At 36.8% G+C, this 26,117-nt stretch overlaps 1 protein-coding gene across 3 annotated transcripts in view; it reads right to left on the reverse strand.

Moving 5' to 3' along the window:
* Positions 1-25,946, reverse strand: part of EIF2D (eukaryotic translation initiation factor 2D) — a 32,522-nt gene extending 6,576 nt beyond the window's left edge. Inside the window, exons 1-9 of one of the 3 annotated variants that reach the window (XM_025174017.2) lie at positions 25,808-25,946; positions 17,701-17,891; positions 16,758-16,841; positions 15,353-15,443; positions 13,850-13,957; positions 11,863-12,146; positions 11,008-11,125; positions 8,981-9,026; positions 5,442-5,545 (exon numbers count right to left, since the gene is read on the reverse strand). In XM_025174017.2, coding sequence (XP_025029785.1) covers positions 5,442-5,545; positions 8,981-9,026; positions 11,008-11,125; positions 11,863-12,146; positions 13,850-13,957; positions 15,353-15,443; positions 16,758-16,841; positions 17,701-17,891; positions 25,808-25,860 — 1,079 coding nt within the window. In that variant the 5' untranslated portion in view covers positions 25,861-25,946. Of the gene's footprint in view, positions 1-5,441; positions 5,546-8,980; positions 9,027-11,007; positions 11,126-11,862; positions 12,147-13,849; positions 13,958-15,352; positions 15,444-16,757; positions 16,842-17,700; positions 17,892-19,084; positions 19,333-25,807 lie in introns of those variants that run through there. The other 2 variants (XM_007439585.4, XM_088154163.1) reach the window with 2 other exon arrangements.
* Between the last annotated feature and the right edge of the window lie 171 nt (positions 25,947-26,117).

Genomic DNA, 26,117 nt, shown 5'->3' on the forward strand with positions numbered 1-26,117 from the left:
GAATCCACAAGGTCCCAGAACAGTCTCATGATGATTAGAGAAAAACAGTCTCATAATGATTGAAAAAAAAAAAAAACCCTAACCAAAGCAGCACCTCTGAGTGTCCTTAGAATCATTTCAGAGAGCTTTCTAGACTGGATTCTGATGAAATCTATTTCTGGAGCAAAGGATATGGATAGATACATTTCATTCATGGTCTTGTGTGTGACTTCTAGTTAACCTCATATCTAAAGCTGATCTAAATGATCCCCTGTACATACTCTGTCAGCTTCCTTGACATCACAAGTACCTATTATGACAGAGCTAATGCACAGCCTTGCCTATTCTAGCAAAATTACTGTAGAAACCCCTGATATCACATCTGTTAAGGTGTAGCACAAATAAGATCTCATCAAAGTTACTATAAAATGTGAACTTCACAATGGTATATTTATGTGACATCATAGATGGGTGGGGGAGGAGACACTATAGAATTTCCTGCAGGAAACGAAGCCCAGGAGCACAAAAACAAGGAGACAACCCCTTCAGATATGATCCCTGAGGAGAAAGGTGAAGAAGGGCTGCAGTGTATCTTCATCAACACTAATCCACTGCCACTTTCAGCAGTAGGAGGAAGACTTGCGAAGAGAGCATGGGCAGCAGTAGGAAGAGACGAGAGGTAAGCACACCCAGTTTTTACTGGAGTGGGATGACATATGTGGAGGATGTGGGTTGATACTAAAGGAATAGAAGAGTAGAAGCCAATCCTATCAAACATCTTCTTCTCCTTTTCATTATCACCTTCTACACCAGGGATAACCAATGCTGTTCACAAGTTGGGGCAGTAAGTGACAAAGGTTAGATGTATATCTAGGTTGCATCTCCAACTTTTCCAAGTATCAAATGTGTTATAGCTGACAGAGAGTCCACGGTTGAGCACATAACACTAATATCTTTGTCTGTATCCACTAATAGAACTCTTGCAGCAAAGCTAAATACTATCCTGTCATATCCACTAAATATTGTTGTTTATAAAGTTTTAAATCTTACACATATTTGATATGTATAGTTCCATTACAGTTACCTGTTATTCATAACAGTTTCTATACCTCTTCTAAACTGTTATCAATTTAAAAGTGACACAGAAACAATTTAAGGACCCCACAACAATTTAAAAATGGACTGCTATCAAAAAAACTGACTTAATGGCATGGTAATAAAACTGAATAGTAGTGGTAATAACTTGCAGTGGTGGGCTGTTGTGTGAATTATCTTACTAGTAAAATAAATGAGATTTCCAAAGCTTGATCTTGAAAATTCTTTTTTGATTTTAGTAAGTATGCATTAGAATGACTTTTACAAAATTTGTCCTGTTTGATGCAGCAAAAAGAATGGTGAAAGGATAACTTGCTAAAAATCACCTTAACAAAGGGGTTGGCAACCTTTTCTGGCTCCAAGGAACTGTTATGTGGTGGCCCAGATGCCCTTTCCTCAAAATTGTCATATTTGCACCCAAGATCTTCTGTGATTTTAAAAAAATGTTGCTGGGGGGGGGTACATAAATGCCTCTCAAAAGCTTGGCTGTCACTGCATTGCTGACCCCTCTCTAATATAATACAGAGATTTATGGCTTTATGGTTCATGATCTTAGGCACAATTGTACCATGTTGATCTAAATATCTGAGAAAGTATTTACTATTAGTCTGGTCTAATCTTTTTAATCCCACTCAAGTTCTGCTTTGCCGCCTCATCATGCCAATGGAATGGTGGGAGTGTATTCCAAAAATACATATTCCCAACAAGGTCACCCAAGGCATTCAGGTCATCCCAGCTGCCCAATTAAAGCAAGCAAGCACCAACATCAGGCAGCAGCGATACAGAAAGATTCTGGAAGCAGATAATCACATTAGCAACAACAGCAAAGGGCATTATATCATATTGCAGAGGAGAAGGCAATGGTATACTGCTCCTGTATTTGACTAAAACAACTGTATGGATAGACAATATCATGACAGTACAGTGCTGTATGATGGACACTTCAGGTTCAGTGGCACTCAATCTGCTACTGAGGAAGAGCGGAAGATCTTTGGACTAGAAATGATGTTTATGTCACAGCAAGATGGCCTCCAGGGCATCTATTTGCTTGTGCAGCCATGCAGGAAAAGAAAATCTGACGATGCCAAAAAAAATTACAGTGGGAACACGGAACATAAGAAACATGAATGTGCGAAAATTCAACACAGCAAAAGATGAAATGATTCAACTACACAATGATATCTTAGGCATAAAAAAATTGAAATGGACTGGAATTGAGCACTTTCAGTTAGAAAATCACACTGTTTACTACTAAGGACATGAAAAACAAAGAAGGAATGGTGTTGCTTTCATAGTTAAGGACAGTATTTCGGTGTAATGCAGACAATGACCAAATAATATCAATTAGACTTTGTGAACGATACGTTATTATGATGGTTATTCCAGTTTACATTCCAACCACTGATACAGAAGTACAGGAGGTTCATTACTTTTATGGCCAAGTTCTACCTGAAATTGACAGAACTTGCAAGCAAATTGTGCTGCTTGTGGTTGGAGACTGGAATGCCAAAGTTGGAAACAGTAAGGAGGAAAACTTACAAGTTTCTGCCAATCCAACAATTTCTTCACTGCTAACAGAGTCTTTAAACAACCAAAATGATGTCCATATAGACAGATATCACCAGATAGACAGAAATCAAATTAACTATATTAGTGGTAGAAGGAGGTGAAAGAGCTAAGTTATAAATTAAAGATGCAGCCAGGGGCTGACTGTGGAACAGATCACAAACTGCTTATCTGCAAGCTCCAACTCAGGCTACAGCAGAAGAACAAAGCCAACCAGTTTCTATGAACCAGAGCATACACCTACCATTTTCAAGAAGAACATCAGGAATCACTTTGAAGTCCTGAAATTTATTGATAGGGAACCAGAGGAACTATGAAATGAAATCAAAGAAGTTGTTAGCGTAAAAAGAGACTGACAAAGAGAGAAAAAACAGAAGCAGTCTGGATATCGGAACAAATGGTGGAAATTGCTAAGAAGAGAAGCCAAAGCCAAGAAAGAAAGAAAATGTCAAGAAGGAATTAAATGAAGAATTTCAGACAGCTGTAAAAGAGACAAGAAGCAATATTACAATAACATCTGTAAAGACATTGAAGATGAAAACAGAGGTGGAAAAACAAGGAGTCTTCCAAAAGATCTCTGAATTCAGGAGGTTCTAGCCACAAAGTTGTTATCCTAAAGAATGCCAATGACAGATAGTAACTGACTTAAAGAAGACCAAAGACAGAGTGTACTGAAAATCTGTACAGTACAGATGTCAACATCCATGTTGCCTTAGAAGATATTCCCTATTTACAAGACCTTCTATACTAGAAGATGAATTTAGATTAGCACTCCAGTCATTATCAAGTTGGAAGGCTGGAGGTAATGATGGAGTATCTACAAAAATATGGCAAACAACAGAAAAACCACTGGTAAAGGTTCTAACTAAAGTATGGCAGTGAATCTGGAGAACACAGTGGCTAATAGATTGGAAGTAGTCAGTCTACTTAGCAATACCAAAGAGAGGAGATTTAACAAAATGTACAAACTATTGTACAGTATCCTTGATTTCACATATTAGCAAAATAATGCTTAAAATCATTAATGCATATTAGAGCCCTACATGGGAAAGGAGATGTCAAATGTTCAGGCTGGTTTTAGAAAAAGACAAAGAAGAGATTATTACTGATGCATGCTGGATAATTGAGAAAACCAAAAAATACAAAAAAGAAGTCAGTATGTCCTTCATTGATTACAGAAAGGCCTTCATTTGTGTTGATCATGTCAAGCTGTGGAATGTCTTTAGGAAAATAGGAATTCCCAAATATCTCATTGTTCTCTTGAGAAATCTATGGACACAACAGGAAACCACAGTCCTGATGGAACATGGTGAAATAGACTGGTGCCAGGTTGGCAGAGGGGTGAGACAAGGCTATTTAATCTCTCCTTATTTATTTAACCTGTATACTGAATATATATTGAAGGAGGATGAATCGGAAGAAGATGAGCCTGGATTTAGAACTAGAGGAAAAAACATAAATAGTCTACGCTATGCTGATGACAGTACCCTGGTAGCTGAAAATGCAAATGCTTGGGAAGATCTAGTAATGAAAGTCAAAGACTACAATGAAAAAATAACTTTATAAAAAACTTGTAAAATATAAGTTTATATTTAAGGTCAAACTAATGACGACAGGTACAGCAACCAGCTTACCATTGACAATGAAAATATTGAAGTGGTGGATGCCTTTTAGGATAGACTATTAATATTAAAGGAACCAGCAATCAAGAAACACTCTCCAGGGTAGCAATGAAGCCTTGGAAGAGATATTCAGATGCCATGATGTATCAATACCTACAAAGATCCCAAACTGTATAAACATTAGTTTTCCCTGAGACACTCTATGGAAACAAAAGTTGGACTTTGAAGCAGGACAGAAAAACAATTGATATTTTTGAACTTTGATAGTACATAGTCAATCAATCTTTTTACTGATGAGCTAATAATATATCATGAGTAATAGAGTAATTCTAGTCTCCACACGGGCTCTGAATAAAAGTTGCTGTCATGATAGAGATATTTCAAAGATAAAGGATTACTACAGAGATTTTAAGGACTGGCTTCTTTTTTATGAGAAGAAATAATGTGGATTCTTTCAATGGAAGTAAAGAGAAAAACCTTTACCGAACTTTTAATAGGATGCTTCATTTGCTCTCAATTTCCAGCAACTAAATACTTTCTCCCCCAACTGCAGATCTGAAGTTCTAAAGTAATGAAAAGAAGTAAGGTTGCAGAAATGGCCGGATCATTCTGATACCTATCCAATAACTATTAATATTTCAGCTTTCAATAATATGCATAAAGGTTTTTTCTCAAATAGTCTACAATGTTTCATGACATAATGTGGCTGCAAGTTTTACAAATCAACTGCAGCATCTTCAGTGGTTCCTTTTCACTTTCAAATAGACTCTGCAATACCTGAAGAGAGCTGTAATGGTAATTTCACAAATGTCTTGGAGAATCTATTCAATATCACCAAACCATTAATAATTTTATGTACTACATCTACCTCTTTCAGAAGGTATCTTCCACTTTTTTTTTAGCTTTGCCTCCTATGACAAAGACTTTGCAGGGCAATTAAAAAAAACTGAACTGCATACACATAGAATTGTATTTTGTACACAAACTCAGCATTTAAAAAGCAAGTGTCTAGTTCTTAAAGCACAGGAAGACAGAAGAAAGATCTGTATCTACTAAGTAATATTAAAAAAGAAATCAGCAAGGATTGCTAATTTATTTAACAGTAGAAGCAGAGTGATTGCCCATTTACATTTCTCCTCTATTTTTTCAAGTTTGTGGGTACATGATTCAAAATCCTACCTTTCATGTCTCCAATCTACATCCACAATACTTTCCACGCCCTTACTCAATTCTTTCACCTGGAGAATCTTCTGCTGTTGCATTGACTGCAAGAATTTTGAGAACTAAGAGAGAAAAATACTGTAGTTAAAACTGAATGTTGGGACAAAATAGCAATGATAGCCATAAGGCAGTCCAAAAAACAGGGTAGATAGCCCAAGGAACTTCTACCCTTCACTGCAGAATTGGGATAGAGATGGAAGAAGAGGCCCCCTGAATAATGCAGGCATAGGCTGATAGTCTGTTCAGATGCAAACTGATAATATCAGGAAGTTCTTCCTGGTACAATAAACATGGACTTATTTCTTTGTCTCTCTTTGGCTGGCTGCAATATACCACTATATGAGGCACCACCTGGTAGTATACTAAAATTTGCATCACCAGTTGAATAGATATCATCAAATTATATAAATGTGTAACTCTTAAATGCTTTTTAAAAAGATCTTATCTGAATCAGTAAGATATTGCAGAGGCAGCAAAGTGAATTTACATTGGAGAGACGTTATTAGAAAGATTATAAATACAAAATATACAATATATTGTTAAACTCCTTCCTAAATCTGCTGAATTATCCTAGGCCTTTAATTTTTTTTTCAAGAAAAAAATTACAACAAATTTCTTAGCAAAAGCAGATATGCTTTTTGGCAACATAGTAGGGGAAAACCTAAGGCATTGCTCACACAGAAAGATTGTCATGACTCAGACCATATGGAAGTATTAATGGGACAGTACAAATCGATCTGGACATTTGTTGCTTGATCCATACAGACCATTCAGTGCATACAACTGAATGAATTAACAGAGGTACAATCCAATATATTATTTTGGCATATTCTAAAAAAATCCCACTTTATCTATTATACATTTTTTAATCCCTGAATTTGCATGGGGATGCAAAATCTACATTTTACATACATTTCAATTGTAATTTTAGAGCAGTTTCCAACTAAATAGTCAATGACAGAAATGAAATGGTATTGTACTTACTTTTTTTAATCAACTTGGTATAACACATCAGATTTCCCTCTAACACTGCAGTCCTAAAATGGGATTCTCATTGCATGTAGTGAGTTTTACTTCTGAGTTTATCTCAGGATTGCACTACGGTCCAAAATAATTTAAGATGTCTGTGTGGTTATCTACATTCTGTTCTTCCATTGTTCCCTAGATTTATTTATGGATGTATTTATTAGATTTGTATTTTGCCTTTTCTGTAAGATTCAACATGGAGGTTCACCCTCCATTTTATTCTAACAACAACTCTGTCAGGGAGGCTGGGCTGAGAGAGAAAGAATGAGAGAGAACTGGCCCAGGTATCCAGTGAGTTTCCAGAGCTGAGAATGGACTAAACCTGGGTTGGTCTGTCTGTCTGTCTCTCTTTCTCTTTTTAAGATTTATAAGGTTGCCCAATTCAAACAGTGTGACTCTGGGTGGCATACAGCATAAAAAAAAAGAAGAAAAAACAAAGAAAACAGGAAACCATGTTAAAAAAACATATTAAAAATATAAAAATATATTTATTATATTTAATATAAATGTAAAAAATATAAAAAAAGAAAAACATATAACAATAAACAGACAATATATAAATACAAATTATAAAATGTAAAATGGTGACCAAGCACACAATAAAACAACCACAGGGGGACTCCCACTCAACTGCCTCCTAATGCCTGGGGAAAGAGCCAGGTCTTAATGGCTTTTCTAAAGGTGAGAAGAATTGGGGCCTGTTGTATATGCGGGGGGGGGGATCATTCCAGAAAGCAAGAGCAACCACAAAAAAGGCATGCTTCCTAGGTCCATGGGGTGGGCAGATGATCTTGGGAGAAGGCAGTCCCTTAAGTTACTTGGTCCTGTGCCATGTACAACTTTATTTAAAGCTTTAAATAACTGGCACCTTGAATTGCACCCAGAAGCCAACTGGGAGTTAGAGCAGCTTGTGGAGTTGCAGTGTTATATAGGCATAACAAGATATATTCATAACTATCCTCACTGCTGCATTCTGGAGCAATTGGAGCTTCCGGATGGTTTTCAAGGGCAACCCCATGTATAGCACATTGCAGTAGTCCAATCAGAAGGTGACCAAGGTGTGAGTGACCATGGGCAGGGCCTGCCAGTCCAGGAATGGGCACAACTGGCACACAAGATACAGTTGTGCAAAGCCCCCCCGGGCCACAGCAGCCACCTGCTCTTCAAGCAGGAGCTATGAGTCCAGGAGAACTTCCAGATTGTGCACCAAGTCTGAATGGGATAGTGCCACCCCATTCAGAAGCAAAATGGAAACACTGCAACTCTTGGATCTGGGGAGCCAAAACCCATAGCCACTCAGTCTTGGCAGGCTTGAGCTGCAATTTGTGGGATTTGAAACTGCATCCAGACACCCTCAGAACCTCCAGACACTGGGAAAGAACCTTGACAGCTTCACTTGAACAGCTGGGGCAGAGAGGTATAGCTGGGTATCATCAGCATTTTGATAATACCTCAGCCTGAACCAACCGATGGCCTCCTGCAGAGGTAGATATTAAAAGGGAAGAGAGGGTAGAACCCTAAGGCACCCCACAAAGCAGGGGCCTGGGGCTCAGCTGCTCCCCTCCCACCAACACCAACCAGAACTGGCCTTGGAGGGAGGAGAAGAACCACCACAAAACAGTATTCCCCACCCCCAATCCCCTTAGCCGGACCAGAAGGATACCATGGGCAACAGTATCAAAGGCCGTTGAGAGATCAAGAAGAACCAGGATGGACGCACCACCCCATTCTGAGCTTGCCATAGGATACTGGCAAGCGCAACCAAAGCCATCTCCATACTGCATCCAGGTCTGAATTCTGACCAGAAAGGGTCCAGGTAATCCACTTCCTCCAGGGCCCTCTGAAGCTGGCAGTCAACCACCTTCTCAACCACCTTCCCTAAAAAGGGAAGGTTGGAGACTGGATGAAAATTGTCCAGATTTGCTGGATCTAGGGAGTGCCTCCTGAGGAGAGGCACACCACCACCTCTTTCAGAGCCAGTGGGACCATCCCCTCTCTCAGAGAGGCATTTATCACTTAGTCCTAGTACAACTCAAGGACAGACCTACTAGCTATATCACACTCATAAAGTATTACAAGGAAAGGACCACAGGTTGGGAATAGTATGCCTGCTATATATGCAGAATATCCCTGTTTCAGTTCTGTTAAAATGTATGGGGCAGCATGTGATGTAAAAGATCTCTACTTGAGACTTGCCCACATACAACAGAAGATCAAATAATTTCATTTAATTTCCTTCATTAAAGGTACTGAGAGAGAAATAGAAGCATTTACCAATGAATAGTATAGTGGAGAATAAATCAAAGTTTTGCCTGGAACACCGCACAGACAAAAGGAGGAAAATCTCCAGCTCTATTTATGTTAGAATGTAAATATGAGAAGCAGGCGAGCCAAGAAAATCCCCACAAATATTAAATAAAATCATTTATTTCTGCAAACTTCCATAAATACACAAAGAAACAACTATTCACCTTTTTGTAGCTAGATTTCTTTATATCCAGTTGTTGACCTTTTGGACTATTAATAGATTAAAGGAGAAAATAAGTATAAGACAAACAAAATTTGCATCATCTAGAATAAGCTAAATAGAAAGACATCCTTGCTAAATTCATATATATGTTCACATAATTACAACTGCTGTGGTCTAGAGCCTTTTATGCACATAGGATTTTGACCGCTACCTATAAATACTTTGCAAAGACATGGGGCGCTTTTTATATCTTTAGCAAGCAAAGTTGAAGTAAATAAACTCCAAGGTAACTTCCATCCATTAATCAACATAGAAGCACTTCTCATGTGCAGTCTAGTCTAATCCAGAATATTCTTACATATAAGGAAGATCCTACATACATATAAAATTCCCCAACACAAGAGTTTTTACTCTCTACATACTCAAAGAAGGTCAGCTGTGTACCTTGCAACTTACATGATTAACAGTTCTCAATCATGTTGCAGATAACAGGAAGCTGTTCTTTTTGAGAATCACCAGAGCTGCTTTCACTGTAGTAATGCATGTTTTGCATACATATAATTCCAAGTTAATCTGTGGTATTTCTGGTTCAAATAACAGCACAAAAATGAACTGGTTTGGGACCATGAAGAAATAAAGTTGATTGGAACAGAGTGAACTGGACTAAAAGGAATTAACAGTCTTGGCTCCATATGCTGATTCCATTTCAAGCTACACAGATGTTTAAAAGGAGTTAGTTAAGCTAGATCAGTGTTTTTCAAACTTAGCACTTTTAAGATGGATTTCAACTCCCAGAATTCCCCAGCCAGTGTATTGGCTGGGGAATTCTGGGAGTTGAAGTCCACACATCTTAAAGATGCGAAATTTTGAAAAACACTGATCTAGAAGCTGAAAACAGAGCACTGTCAGAAGTTGCATAACTGTGAGGAGGATAGGGTGTTTCTTTTTTGTTTTGTTGCAATGTATTTCTAATTAATAAACTTCTAATCAAATAGTTGGAATGACAGCAAAATCTTTAACTAAACCAGAATAGAAAAGTGACTTATACAACATTATAATGGTTTTGCAGTCACTGAATTAAGTTTATGAATTATGGGAACTGAAATACCAGATAATATAATTGCAGTACATTGCCCCATTATGATGCTAGGTTCAAAAATATCAACCTTGTGTTATTGTATTAACTTGTAATCAAATGTCCATTCATGGATGTAGTATATGTTTTTCAGGTTAATCAATCATGTTTTGAATGAATAAATTATAGTGACATATGAGGCATGGTGAACTTGGGTAGAAGCCAGGAAGTTCAAACAGAAAACAATCTTCTACAGCAGTGGTTCTCAAACATTTGGTCTTAGGACCTCTTTCCATTCTTAAAAATGACTGAGGACCCCAAAGAGTTTTGGTTTATGTGAGTTATATCTTTTTTTAAAAATTTTTTTATCCACACTCAATCGTGACCGATTCTGCGGTGACTGCCTGGAAGAGTCCCTGCAGTTTTCAAGGCAAAGTGTTTTGGAAGTGATTTGCCATTGCCTCCTTCCTAGAGCAGAGCCCAGCTGGCAAGCACAGGAGGCGGGGTTTCCGTTGCTTCGCGCCTTTTTCGGGCATGCGCGGCTTCCACGCTACCGGCAACTGCTCCCATCTCCTTTTGCAAGGCGCCGCCAGCATTTTTCCTCCCACCGGAGTGAGAGTACCCATTTATCTACTCACGTAAGTTTTCGAGCTGCTGGGTTGATGGGAGCTGGGGAGGAAGCAGGAGCTCGCTCTGCTGCGCGAAGCTGGGCTCGAACTGCTGAAGTGTCGACCATTTCTGGCCGGCAACTTTCAGCGTCATTAAGCTGCTGCGCCACCACGTCCCCTTTTGAGTTCTATCTACTGATATGTTAAAATATTCGTTTATTTGACTTCGTGGACCCCCTGAAAGGGTGTCAGGGCCCCCAGGGGCCCCCAGACCACACTTTGAGAACCACGGCTCTATAGCAAACTTACTACCCAGCCTACAAAATCCATTCTTGCTATACTTACCAGCAGGAGAACATGTAGTTACGCAGAAATGTGCTGGTCAGCAGGGGGAGCTCTGACTTCTTTACTTTACATTTTAAGGCATGGAAGAAGCTCTGATAAAGCAAGGCATCCATTTGCTCTGTAAAAAGTAACACAACCAAATGTTCCCAGCTGGAATCTGCACAGAATCCAATATGGGTTGGTTTGCAGTATAAATTCAGTTCTAATTAGTTCATGCTTCTCTGTTAACTAGTGTAAAAACCACGTAACGTGATCCCAAACAATGATTTCTATGTAATTTTTAAAATAAAAATGCAGAGTTATAAAACAAAAATTTGTATAGGAATAAATCAACAAGCCCTCCCTGATATATTAAAAGTAGTAAGATATATCTGTTTTGCCAAGGTTTTAATTGTTTATTCGTTTTAGTACCGAGTTTAATTTACCATTTTAACTATTTTTACAGGTAGGTCCCGATTAGTGCAGTTAATGAATCCACAAAATGGTTGCATTATTCAAATTGATACTTCTATGGAAAATAGGGCAATTATGCAAGCTCTATATAAAGGAGATGCATTTCTGCTGCTCTTTCCACCAACATGATATGCATGCTGTGAGGAATCTTGATTAATACTCTATGTCTCTGTGCATATGTACATTTCTGTGTGTTACTCCAGTGAATACATACCATACAGATACACAAAGGCACATGTGTTACCTGTCACACATTACAGAATATGACAGTTTGCACTTTGCAATCTGTGAAACACTACAAATATAGTAAGTTATGCCAATCTGCCTATCATGTCATATAAACAAAGCAGTTACTCTCTTCATCTAGTAAATCTATTACTGTGCAAACTCCTACAGTTATACCTTGTGGACTTCTATTATCTTCCATCTCCTGAGAAATATTTGGTTCGTTTTCTTCAGTCATTTCAGCAGCATCATCTTCAATGAGTTCTTCTTTTTCACCCATGATATTACATGGAATACCTTCCTCCAAGTTTAGACGTCCAATGTCCAGCTGCAAGGAGAGGCTGCTTTCAGGTGCTTCCCCTTCTTCATTCTTCTGTTCCTCTTCCTGACCGGCCACCATCTCTGAAGGTTCTATTTCTAAGGTGGGTATTGTAGGTGGGCTTGATTTGTCACCAATCGCCCTTGTTTATTTAAAAAGAAAACAAGTAATCTGATAAGGCTTACTCCAAATCCTCATTTCAGCAAAAAGAGGTCTTAGCAAACAAGTCTACTTAAAATGTAATACCTATTCCAGAGAAATCAGAATAGCAGTAACCATCTGATCCCATAAAAATTATAGGCAACACAATCTAGGAAATGAACAAGTTTACCACAGTTAATGAATGCCATGCAAAGGACCAGGGTGTTTCTAAAGCCAATTCAAGACTTTGCCTGTTTAACCAAGCACCAGCACATCCACGTTTTAAGTATTCAATCGTCTTTATTCGGTCAAAGATTAGCAAAATTTAAAATGTAGAAGGACCAAAGCAGAGTGAAAGGAAGCAAATATATACAATAATGTAGTAACAACTAGTTACATAAATCACATAATAATATACCATTCACTCCTCTATTGCTATGTTGAACAATTACTATCCGAGTAATATAAATCTAAAACATTAATAGGTATAAAATAAAAATATGTATCCCTTAACATTTTAGAAATTAAAATATATCAAACCAAAAGTAATATTTAAAACAAAATGCCTTAAGCGGTTTTGTCTTTCTTTCATTGCAGCAACACAGAATTTAGCTACTACGCACATAATGTATAGTTTTAAATCCTGATTCACATAAAAATTATCTGGACACCCGGGAAATGTATCTATTAAGGGCAAAATATAGGTTGACGTAATGTCCCTATAAAATTTACAATGTAATAATACATGTGAGAGGGTTTCAACCTCCTCATGGCCACATGGGCAGATACGCTCAACTATAGGGATTCTACTATACCTGCCTTGAAGAAGTACAGATGAGAGAATGTTGAATCTAGCTTAAAGAATGTGATTCTCAACTTAGGGAAAGCTAGGTTTTGTAGATAACTTGCTGGTTCCCAGACGCCCCTGTTTATCCAGATTCTATCATTAACACATTTTAAGTATTAATTGAATGTGGCCTAAAGCCACAGAAATCTTGCATCCTGCAAGTTACACATACATTTGCAAATTGCATTTGCAGGGAGAACAGTGCAATTCAAGTGAAAATCCTAATGCTATAAAGTCAATGGAACCATTCAAACCTACATATACCTCATAGTGGTACATGCAGGATATTCTGGGACCTATGCAAGAAGGAAGGGAAAGGTGTTTCTTAGTGGTGCAAGACAAACCTTAGGGGGAAATCTGCTCCCCAACTTCACACTGATGTCACTGGGGTGGAGGAAAAGAAGCTATCACCAAAGATATTAAGGCCCAATTTGGAAACTAGGTCCAAAGAGGACTAGAGGCATGCCAGTGAATGTTGTGCTTTTTGTTGTAATTTGATGTTTTTGATTAGCAGTACTAACATAAGTAGAGGCAGCTCATGAAAAGAAACACTATGAGATCTCACAGTTCTCCAAATTGATGATACATATAAAAAACTTTTCTTTTTATTCTTCAAAATTGCAAATGTGTACTGATCTAACATGGCTGAAAAAAGCCTACAACCTATAAACTCAGAATTACTACCAAAGCTGATTGTTCTAATTTAATATAGTCTATTTATATTCTGACTTATTTCTTATTTTACAGAGTCAGGTTAGAGTCCGGAAATCAGTTGGCCCAATTCTTGGATTAATACTATGCCAAAACTAACAGCTTTACTCCAATCTGGAACATTCTCCAAAATTTTGTTTTCTCACCATAAATGATCCATGTAGGTATGCAGCACTGTGAAGCCTTTTCCTTTCATTCCAGCTGCCACCATTTCAGCAGTTGTCATAACAGCTATTCCAATGGCTACAGGGGCTCTACAAAAAGACAAGAAAAAGAGTGGAACATGCTTAAGGCACTTAATCAAATTCTTACTCCATTTAAAACAGGTTACATCTTAGCTGCTGTCAGACAAAATTCTCTTAATTTGCATCTCATATCCAAACCATGGTTTAACTGGTAGATATTGGCTTTATGTTTCATCTTGCAAGCCAAAGTTGAAACCTAAAGAAAACACCAAAACTCGAGTGTTGTGATACAGAGACAGAAGGCATAAAATTGCTAAATGAAAAATTCAAAATGCCAATTTCTATTCTTCATTTTCTAATCCACCTGTATTTTGTTCAGTGCAGTATCAAGGTTTCAAGTAGATTTGCTACTCTTGTTAACACCTGCCTGTCAGATTTGGAGGCTCCTTTTGTAATAAGAACAATACAAATAGCAAAAGGCATTATCTTAAAATGTCAAATTCAGAAAAACAAAATCTCTGACTTTCTCTTCTTATACAAAAAAAATTGCCTAATTTTGAAATTCAACACAGAAGTTCAGTAGTCAGCTTTGTGACTAGGAAGTGTTTTAAGATGGAGAGAGGAGATTCTACCTCCCAATTTAGTTCTTTGGAACAAGCACATCAACGATCTCTATGCTAACTAATATACATATATATACATACTATATATACAAAGCCTGTTGTCATCTTTCTTCTTTGCATGCTCCTTGCACATAAATTGCAATAATGAAGTATGCTAGACTTGGACACCAATTAAAGCTGACACTATTCCCCCCACAAAAGCAAAGTTAGAAATTCAATAAATGTATCAAGCAAATGTCTTCAAAATTTGTACTCAGGAGGCTTCTACTTGCAATATTATAAACATATGCATTCTGCAATGTTCTGCCTTCATGAAGGAGTAATATTTCATTAATAGACATCTGCATTATACACAGAAAACTCCAGATTTAATTTCTGGTAAAAAGATATCAAGAAACATAGAAGAGAAGCCTCTGCTTGTAAACCACTTCATATCATCATTTAATTCAATGTGAAGATGTTTCATTTATTCACAACTATATACATTCCTATGTCACTGCTATAGAACCACAATTTTTAAAATCTAAAAACAGATATAAGTTTTTGTTGGTTTGATCTGATGCTACGGGGGCCAATAAATTTTTCAACTGGGAACCACCTCATGTAATTTCACACAATAAATACAACTGCCAATAAAATAGGATAGATAATATAAAATAAAATGAAGTGCCAAATCTTCTGGTTTAAAAAATTTAAAAATGTTCAAAAAACTCAGAAGACCTCATGTGAGATATGTAATTATCTTTTTTTAAGGCAATGGGCAACATTTCAGAATACAAAATAAGAATTCATTAACAAAGACATTAAACTTTTTAGCATTAATTTTCCACAGAAATCATACCTATTTTCCACCAAGGTAACAGCACAGAGAGTACCTTGATCTACCTGTGGGAGACCACATGTAGGAACTATAACTCCTGGAAGCATTAAATCTGTAGTAAAGAAACATAATGAATATGTTCAAGAGAACAAATATTCAAGAGTTAACCTCTCCCAATTTTCTGTTCTAAACAACCAAGAAGCAATATATTACACCGGTAATAAAATGCCAAGGTACATTTCATAGCAAGCATCATATCTTTAGTAATGAAGCTAAAAGTTATTGACACAACCCTTTATTTTATCTGAGTCTTATTTTGGCTCAGAGATCTTCTTCACATGACATCAAAAGCCACTGAATTATGTTTAGGGTAATGGTTGAAATCAGACCTTTTGTTAAATGTGTATCTGTGATATCTGTACCTTAACTTATACCTATTATTCCATAAATTCCAAAACCAATCCTTTCTCTGTGTGTGTGTCCATGTTGGCTAATAATTAATTCCCGTTCTCCAGAAACAGGGCCAGAAGGCAGGAACTGCTGTAAATGGAACTTCTCCATCTGCAGCATCTCAGCTATTACTGTGTATATATCTCAACCCTTACAGATGCACAAAAAGATGCAGAAACCACAAGAGGTTCCATCTTTGATTAGGTCACTGAATAGGAGTTTTTTCCCCTCTACTTCTTAAACACACATAGACAGGAAGTATTTGCCAACTGCATACTTTGAAATCACGAAAAAAGGAAGGTGTACCTGCATAGCTTCTACAAGTGTATACTGTTAAAATGATAATATGATGACTATAATATTGGCTATATTTTTCATGTTGTCTGCTACAGCGCCCATAGATAAATACTAGCATGTCTTAGGATATTGTGTGAATATGCCCAGTGTGTCTTTGACTTCTCCCACTACTATGAATTCTGCATCTCTTTCACAGCATTTATTACAGTTACAAATCAAGGCTCTCTGTAGAATTTAACAGTTTGTATTGGATTTTAATTGGGGGAAGGATGACAAAAGTATTTAACAAACAGATAAAATGCCTGAGAGATTAAATAAGTATTGCTTAGTGTCTAAAGGGTAACAGTTAGGGACCAGATGTGTTCTCTGGGGAGGGCATTCAAAAGCCACCAAAGAACCTTGGTAAAAAATTTTAATATCAAGTCAGACTGACTTTTAATTATCATTTATTTTCCTTTGTTAGGGTTAAATAAGAAAAATCCCCAAAAGCTCTCCTCAAACTGTCACTTTAATGGTAAAAAGAAATGTATGTTTGAAAAGGTATTTCATTGTTTTTCAAAGTACCCTACATCCAAATCAGCATGCTAAGATCAGCAGTGTCACAAGCCAAATATTGAGGACAAATTCCACAAAAAGGCAGAAAAACGGCACAATATAAGATTTCAACCCATTTCCTTACCTGCTCCTCCTACTAATTTGTGCAAGACAAGTGGCCAAGTAGAAAAGGCAGGGAGAAGGTGAGGATGAGACCACAGAGTATACACTGCCCCAAAGAGAAAAGAAAACAGTTTTTAAATATTTTGCTCATCTTTTTTTCTCCTCAGTCTTACATAATGTAAACTGAAGACTGAAAATGACTAGAAAATGGAGTGCATATCCAAATGACTCTCCTCATTTCAGCTTTTCATTCAGCTAACTCAAGGATGTACTCACTTAATTAGCATTAGTTTTATTTTACCCCATACAAAGGACTGAGTACAAAATATTTAAAACCACTAGGTATAAAAATGGAAGTCTGACATTGATTAGTTGGAGAGTAATCAATCAGTATAATTATGCATCCTCTTTTGTACCACCTTGCTTGTAGCATAAATAGCATGGCTTGTTTAAATTACAGTTGCCTGTTACATCTGAATGAAGAAATGGTGGTTCCTAAAACTATAGTTAAATAGATTATTAATTCATTGTAATCAATATAGCACATGTGGAATGGTTTCAAGTCAGAGAATGCTGAACACAGCAATAAAATATGTAGCTACTACTATCATCACAAGTCTTATAACAAAACCAAAACTAGGAAACAAATCAGCCTTTGTTGGGAATCACATCCTCCTGGAATCACCACAAATTCCTTCGTCTTCCCACTCACCAGCAGACAGACAAATTAAGAAGAGTCATAACAAACCATGTTTCAGAAGTAACATATGAACCATAAACAGCATGCTACCCGCCTGCAATTAAACATTTTGAAATCTCAGTGCCATAACTAGGAAGTATTGGAACACTGTCCTTGGATATGGAAACCGAGGCTTAGAATGATCAAGTAACTTGTTCAAAGAGAACCAAACTCGAGAATTCCAAGTCTTACAGTAACAAACTGCCCACTGGAATGTCTGCTGTACCTGTTGGATATAGCATTTTCTCCATTTCGAAAAGGACGGGATTTTTGCCATTGGCATAGATTGTGAGAACTTCTCCTTTATGAGTATATATTTTAATAACATTCAATTCCTCTTTCACTGGCACAACTTCAGCCAGCTGTTCTGAAGTCAGGGTAGGAAATGCAGCTGCAACATCATTTCGCAATTTCCTCCTGCAATTATTAATTTTATATTCATTACTACACATCAAGAAATAGTCAGCCCTACAATTCCATATCATTCAATCTGCAATTACTCATATATAAGATTATGAGATTATATATGTTTAGTAGTCTTTCATTAATACTTATTTTCTTAATGTCCTCATTAAGAACCACCTTCTCTATCCACCCAAGCAGCTCATACAAAATGTACAAATATCTTAAGCATGCCATAACATTTAAAAAGTTACTTTAAAAACCCCAAAGCCATTTTAAGAATAGCAAGTTATCCTAAAGCCATTATTTCAGATCAGATATATATTGTATACCAATACTGTATTATCATTATTTTTTTAAAAAAAAAAATTGGTAACAGTACCAGTGAATCATCCACTTTGAAAAGAAATCTGCTTCATTAATAGGGAACAGTTAATAAGATAAGAAAGCAGATTGATGTGGTATTTGAATACTGTTTTTTTATAAGAATATAGAATACTGCAATATGAGAAATACATTATCTTATTGGTCCAAATAAAGTAGTCAATTTCTACACTCTAATACTACAGCTGTAAAGCCTAAATTATCCCCTTAATGAAAGATGTTATGAGTCAGATACTACAGTTATAGTAACAAGCGTTTGATGATCTGAAAAGGAGAATAGACATATAAAAACACTTCAGAAACTTGCACAATGCTATATTGTCCTGTCTCTTTTGCAATTTGTCCATTATTCTAGGGTTGCAATGTTTACTTTAAAGATGGCAAGATTAGATAATTACATATCATTTAATAACATATTTCCCCTGATCTGATCTTTTAAAACTCTATTACAATATTAAATCTAGAATACTGTCAAAAACAAAATCTTAACCCAACATTCCTTTCAATGCATATTGTATGCAATGCTGGATTAACAAGTGAGATCACTTTTATTTGTAACGCAAATATCATCAGGAACTCTTCCCCAAACACAAATTCCTCGTCGACCATCAATCTGTCCACGTCACATGATGCCTATAAGGAAAACGAAAAGATTGCATTCACGCTGAAGCAAGCGTTTTTGCCACACAATTTCAAAAGCACGTCGTCCTTATCGGTGCCTTAAACCGCATCACACGAAACTCCTCCTTATGCTCGGTATGAAAATATCCCAATTTATAACTCCTAAGAATATAACGGCTTGAAATGAAAGAAAGCAAACTCGCCTATCGGAGCCTTTGATAGCGGTGTTGGATTTCACCCTGAAGGGTTTGACAAACATACTGAAAGAAACCCCAAGCGTGCGGTTCTGATGGAACTTGGAATTCCGCCGGTCGTGGATTCTCCAGGAGTGGGGGAAACGCGTTAGAAAGTGGTACCCATTGACTATTTGAAAAGACCTTTCTTCATTGCATGGGCGCAGCCATAGTGCGGTACTGCAATGAAATGAGTCCGTGGGGCAATTGCATGACTATTCCTGTAGCTGGTAAACTACTATTTCCTGCTCTGGTGACCTCAACAGCAAAGATTCCGCAGAGGGATCGGTTACACTTCCGGCCGCTCCAATTTGCCTGACTTTCGGCTGTACTCTCTACTGTAAATGGAATGGGAATCAACACGAGTCACCAAAATTGCTGCCTTTTAATTCTGCTGAAATTGGGAGAAGAAACTTACGATATGAGCTGTTGTGAGCAACTAAGGAAGATTAAACCCTACTTTAGTGGGAATCTGAGAACACAATTTAAATCATTATTTATATCTTTGTACATTGTCAGACTTTTAGATCATCAAAATGGCAATGAAATGTGTTGAACCTTCTGCCCAAATAGCACTAATGGTTAATAATAATAATTTATTAAATTTATATGCTGCCCAGTCACTGGAGGTCGGGCGGCATATAAATATTATTATTATTATTATTATTATTATTATTATTATTATTGCTTTGTATTTAGATCAGCAAGAAGGATTTGGATTTAGAATATTTTATTCAGTTTCTGGAGTTCACACATCACTGCCTCAAGTTTCTTTTTGATTGGGCAGCCCTATAAATAAAATCATGCTAAGCAAATTGTTTTAACTGTGTCACAAGCTACGATGACAACTCACACATAACTCTAAACTTGTTTACCATAATTTACAAACTAAACTAAATGTCCTGGCTTAGTGCACCATGCAAACCTAGTTAATCTTAGAGAATTAGTTATTTTGGAGCCTGATTCAGTGTGCTATGCAGGCGTGCTTCTGTTCTTTGAAGCCTTAAAATTGCGCAGTGGTTTACACCTTGTCAGGCCACAGAATTATCTGCAGGTGGAACATACAAGCCCTGAAAGTATGTAGTACATCAAGAATTGCTCAAGTCTAGACAGCTGAAGTCTAGACAGACAATTTAAATGAATATTTGATTTATATTCTGATGCACTCCAATTTTCTTCTCATAACCTTATGGAGTAGGTTGGGTGAAGAGAGTGTGTTCCAAAGCCACCTTCCAAGCCCATTATAAAATTGTACCAGCACAAACAAGAAATCTGATTCTAGCATAAGAATGTGGAAAACCCCATAACACATTTTACTTTGCCAATGGTAAGAGGTGTAGGCCTTTGTGCTAAATTGTGTAACGTGTACTTTGATGAAGTATTTCAGATATCCCATCAACATGCCAAACCTGGATGTATCTCTTTAGTAGAGGATAACAAAGGCATCAGATTTTGGCTGGTGTGGGTCTTCTGGGCTGTGTGGCCCGGAACACAGAACATGGCCACACAACCCGGAAGACCCACATCAGCCATCGTATGCCGGCCGTGAAAGCCTTCGACAATGCATCAGATTTTGATTGTACAATCCTTACCAAACAATAGGAATAGGAAAAAGGGGGAATAATATATTATTCTTAATAATAATATTAGAGTATTGCAGCTCAAGAATCAGTTTTTAATCACAGTAACATTAAATTATGCTATAAACAAAGTTTATGTCTGTTGAAAATAAGATTGGGATTAAACATCTTAGTGTTGAATGAAGTATCTCATGATTTAATCAGATACAGCTAGAATCTCTATTTCAGGGTTTTTCAAGCAGTTCTGCAGAACCCTAGGGTTCCACAAGAACTTGATGGGTTTCCGTCAGAGACTAAGGGCAAAAAAAAAGAAAAGAAAAAAAAGTTCACTCAAACTCATCCAATTTTCCATCACTAGAGCTTTAGCTCTTGATCAGGGATTCCAGATTTTTTTTTTTTAAACTAACAGGTTTTGTGGCCTGAAAAAAGTTTGAAAACCCATGTTCTATTTAATAGCAATATTACAAATTCCCTGATATTTTTCATGAATTACTTATAGCCTAGTGATAACAGGGGCATTAATTTTTAAATACTCCAGACAATCCTAGGATGCTGGCAGCACCCTAAGGTCCAGTGAGATATGAGGCAACCATTTATCAATGGCAACACTGTAATGGCAAATTCTCACATCCCACAAATCTCAAAAATCTAAGTCTTCAGATAGTAGCACAAAGTACATTTGGAATGGAAGCAGCATATAAAAGTAGGGACACAGATACTTAACATATTGGGAGGACCCTAAGTTCTTTGTTACAAAGCCAGCTATGTGAGTTTGGGCCAGTCATTCTCTCAGTCCTAGGAAGAAGGCAGTGGCAAGACGAAGATTTCTGAAAATCTTGCCAAGAAAACTGCAAGGACTAGTCCAGCCAGTTGCCAGAGTTAAGACTGACCGAATGCACAGACACACATACATGCATGCACATGCATGCGTGCACACACACATACAAAGCACAGTGCTGTCCTGCATATATACTAGACCAACTGCAGCTAGCATAGCCACCTGATTAGTATTTGAGCCAGACATTCAGTTTAACCAAGTTGCATGTTATGTCTTTCCAACCTTCTTTAGATAAGGGAAGCAGCAGCAACATTAAAACAATTTAAAAAATACAGCATTAACCATGATAAAGGATAGAATCCACCTTCAAATGAGGAAAAAGGGAATCTGTCTGATCATCCCAAGTAAGCTTCTGATAGCTTTGTTGCTACCTTCAAAATGGCTATATCTCTTGTACTATCAGTCATATTTTGAATGATGAGAGGAAAATACAAGACTCTGTAGGTGATCCTAGGGTATGACATTGAATAACTACGACCTGGCTTTGAAAGTTAATAATAGTACCATAAAATTCAATATTACTCAATTATGAGTGCCAGGCTTTATAAGATCATTGTCTATCTCATACTGCCCAGATGAATCATTATTAATACTTCAGTCCTGACCACACTATAATGATAATTTAATTAGTTTCAGTCTAAATCCATCTCCATAATTGTGCTTTGCTTAGAATTAGGGCCACACAGTAATTCAAGTAAACATGCTAATTTTTAAAGAATGTACTTGTGGAGATACAGTAAAGCAAAACAGTTTCACAATCTGTTTCACAATTGTTAGGAAGATTTTTGATCTTTTGGATTAACAGTTTTATAAGAGAACACATATGAATGGAAATTCTGAAAAATTATTTTGTTTATAAGATTTATAAACTGTCTCTCTCCAGAGGGTCTATGCAGTGTACAAAATCAAACATATTATTAAACATAATGTAATGAAAATAATAAGACTTAATAACAGATAATGATGGGATCTTCAGGTATTAACTATTCTTTGGAAGATGATAAGAGTGGAAATCATTCTTGCCTCAAGGACTAGGCTGCTCCAAAGGATGGGAGCAGCTACCAATTTGTGTCCCCTCATGCTGTACCTCCTGATGGAGGGAACCTTCAGTACGGCTCTCTCTATTCACTCAGGTCAGGTGGGCAGAATGGACAGTAGATAGTCTCTCTTATAATCATAATATTACCTAAGTATCTAATTCTGTAATTTAAATAAACGTGCTCATTTTTAAACAACATACACACACACACCCTTCATTTATTTTTGAATATGATTTAACTATTGCTTTTTCTAAAGAAAGTTATGTTAATGTTCATATTTATCAGTCAAATAAATTAATAATATTAAATAATATTGGTGCTCTGGCTCCTGAATCAAGCAAAGCATTTATAAAGAGATGGACTAGAGTAATCAGTAAGAAATTCACATTTTTTAAGACGTTCACTTTACACTAAAAACATGTCTCCAGGAAAAAATAAAATCATTCTTTCAAAAACCTAAATGATTTTATAAAGGGAATAGAGAACTTTATCAGGGTAATAATAAGCACTTTCACAAAACTATAGTTCCATGGAAGGAGTCATAATAGTTTTTTTTTTTTTTAAAGAGAGAACGTTGTTATCACTGCAGAATAAAATGTACTCTTTGGAGGTCATAGAAATTCACTCTCTTAGTAGAGTTAATTACATTTGGAGAAACTCAGCAGCACTTAAGAGATACTCAAGCATTCAATTCAACAGCAAAGATTTTCCAACCCCAAGAGTCCTAGCCTACAAGTACGTATTTGAATGCAATCAAACTTCCCCCCATAGCAGCAAAGAAAATGGATACAGCATTGGACATAGTAGAGCCTTCCAATTCTGAGAAAGACAAAAATGCCTGGACATGATTCACATACTGTAGTGTCAGTGAACCGTCCTATGGCACTGACATACCCAGTATTGTTTCTTATGAGACTATAAAAGATAAAAAGTACTAGAATTCAGTAATAACACTGCCCTGAATAAACTTTATTAAGGATCTGCAGAATGGGGATCTTTTTTAAAAAGTCTATTTTGCTTTTTCTTAGTAAAGCAGCATATACATATGTGATACTTGTTAATAGCACCAGATGGCTCTAAAGTACACTTTCACAGAACTATTAATCTGCCCTTGAGGCACAACCAATTTCATAATGAAAAAGGACAACTGTACAAAAAAGTTTAATACAGAAACACCCTAAATAAAGAGTATTTCTCAATACTTCAAGCTTTTATTGTAAAGAAACATAGAAGCACCACACTAGTGAGAATTATTTTTTGTTTATAGGGTGTTTGAAGCATTAAAATCTTGCCTGGGAATATAAGACTCTATATATAGTTTTTACTGGTATAGAAGTAACTGAATTGCTATTTATAGCCTGTTGATCAGTAGAATCTAGATGCGGAAATGGTCAGGCAGAAGGGGCCAAGACTCTTTGTTTAGATACAAAACAGTAGTTTGGCGTGTGCATACGTGCATTTCTCATATTAAGGAAACAGACGGCATCTTTGCCCTGGATTTAAAGGGCAAATCTAAACTCTGAGTCCTAGATTTTCTTCAAATGTTTTATGTTCGGTATTCTCATTTAGAAAGGAAAACAGTCCTTTTCCTATTTCTATTATTAATCAATTTGTTGCCAAAACTCCTTGCTAATTTACTGTAAAACATCCAGAAATCCACCAGCACATTCCAGTCCTTCTATCTGAGGCCCAGAACAAGGAAGGACAACTGTTGGGGAGCCAAGGACTACATTTCTTTTATTCAAGATTGCTTTTGGCCTCTGTGTGCTGCAAAAGGCTTGGTGATTACATCCTACATTATCAGTGGGAGAGGGTCAGAATGTTTTGGCATTTTAAAAAACAGTTTATTAAATTTACTAGAAGCTTAACACATTTAAATTAAAGGGTACATTTTTAAGGGATAAGTGAAAAAATGGACCATCAGATGTATTTTGCCACCAATTTTGGCAGTGAGGATGGCTGCTAAAAAGGCCATAGCCTGGCTTACTCTATTTAAATCAAGCATTACATATTCTCTCTCTCTCACACACACACACCTTATGTCACAAAACTCCCTTATCAGAGTTAAAGTTATTTTAAACACAATTTAGAGCTGCAGCCCTGTACACATTAATTTGGGAGTAAGTCTCATTAAACTCAGTACAGCTTAGCTTTGAGTTGACAAACATTGGACTGACAGTGTAATGTAGTTTAATGAATTTATGGGCTAGATTGGATATGGTTTGGAATCTTTTGTTCTTGATCCAATTCATCAGAGTCTTCTTGGAACAAATCTAAAAACTACATTTAACACACATCATATGTGTAGCCCCTTCTTACTATAAACGAAATGTGTGGTATCAAGACTGCTGCAAATTGGGAATCTAATTTTCAACACACCAACTTTTTAAAAAAAACCTACATATAGGACAAGATTTTTTTTAAAACATTCCATTGGGGCTTCTCCAAGAAGGATGAATCTTGATACACAAGGGAGCGCTGAGGAATTCAACAGTTAGGTTTTCCCACCATTGCAGACTAAAAAGAAAACACAAATGGACCTGTATGTTATATATGAAATGCTGTGCTCTCAAGGTTAGGAGTTACAGAAAACAAACCCACTAACCCTACATGACAATGACCCTTCTCACCAAATAAAAATAACCATAATCACAAGCAATTTCATAATTCTTGCTCTCCAGAACTTTTAACATTCCAAAAATAAAATTTACCAAACTAAAACTATGCCAGAGGATTATATCCTTATTAACATTTCTATATATTCCAGGACAATCATAATCTCTGGCCATCTAATATCCTGTAATAGAAAGGAACAGCAAGACACTAAATAAAATTAGCCAAGGCAAACTTAGCTCAAGGCACAGTTCTGTTTCCCAAAGGACATATGGGGCTTGAGTGTCAAAGGAAAACTGAAGAGAGTTTTGGGTTTCTAGTGACTTCTCAGACCTTTGGAGAGGATGTCCATCAGAACAGAAAAAGGTTCTTATCATCCCAGCCCTTTTAAGGGAGCAATGTGTCCTCCCAGATATTGCTGAACTACAACTACTATCATGTATTGAACTATTTTTGGTCACACTGGAGAAGGCTAATGGGAAGTGGGTTTCAACCTGATTTGCTCATTCCTGTTTTAAGGGGGAAAAAATAATGTATAATTGTTGAACATGCAAGTTGGAAAGATGGTGAGAAAGGCTTAATAGAAGTTGCTGCTGTTTCTCAAGTTTAGCAACCATCATACCTTTTCTTGTAAGAAGTTTCTTGATTTCTCTCTCCCCTCACTTTCTCAAGCATCTCCCCTTATACAAAAGCGGTGTTTTAAAATCACTAGCATTTAGCGCTTAGGTTTATTTGACTTTTTTCCAGAGTGTGTGGTAGCAGGATTTGGCTGTTCCAGCAAAGCCAATTTGCACCAGATGAAATACATTAAGTCCTCGAAAGCACAGGCCACATACACATCTGTAAACTTTATAAAGTTAGTGCTAATTTATTTCGACGGGCTTTTTCTTGAAGTAACCAAGTCCCACTTCAAAAAGTATTCTGCGTTTATT

Source organism: Python bivittatus, unplaced genomic scaffold (genome assembly GCF_059951505.1).
Source record: "Python bivittatus isolate LINGU-HERP-01145 unplaced genomic scaffold, Pbiv_v1 ctg000700_np1212, whole genome shotgun sequence".
In the NCBI taxonomy this organism is placed as follows: domain Eukaryota; kingdom Metazoa; phylum Chordata; class Lepidosauria; order Squamata; family Pythonidae; genus Python; species Python bivittatus.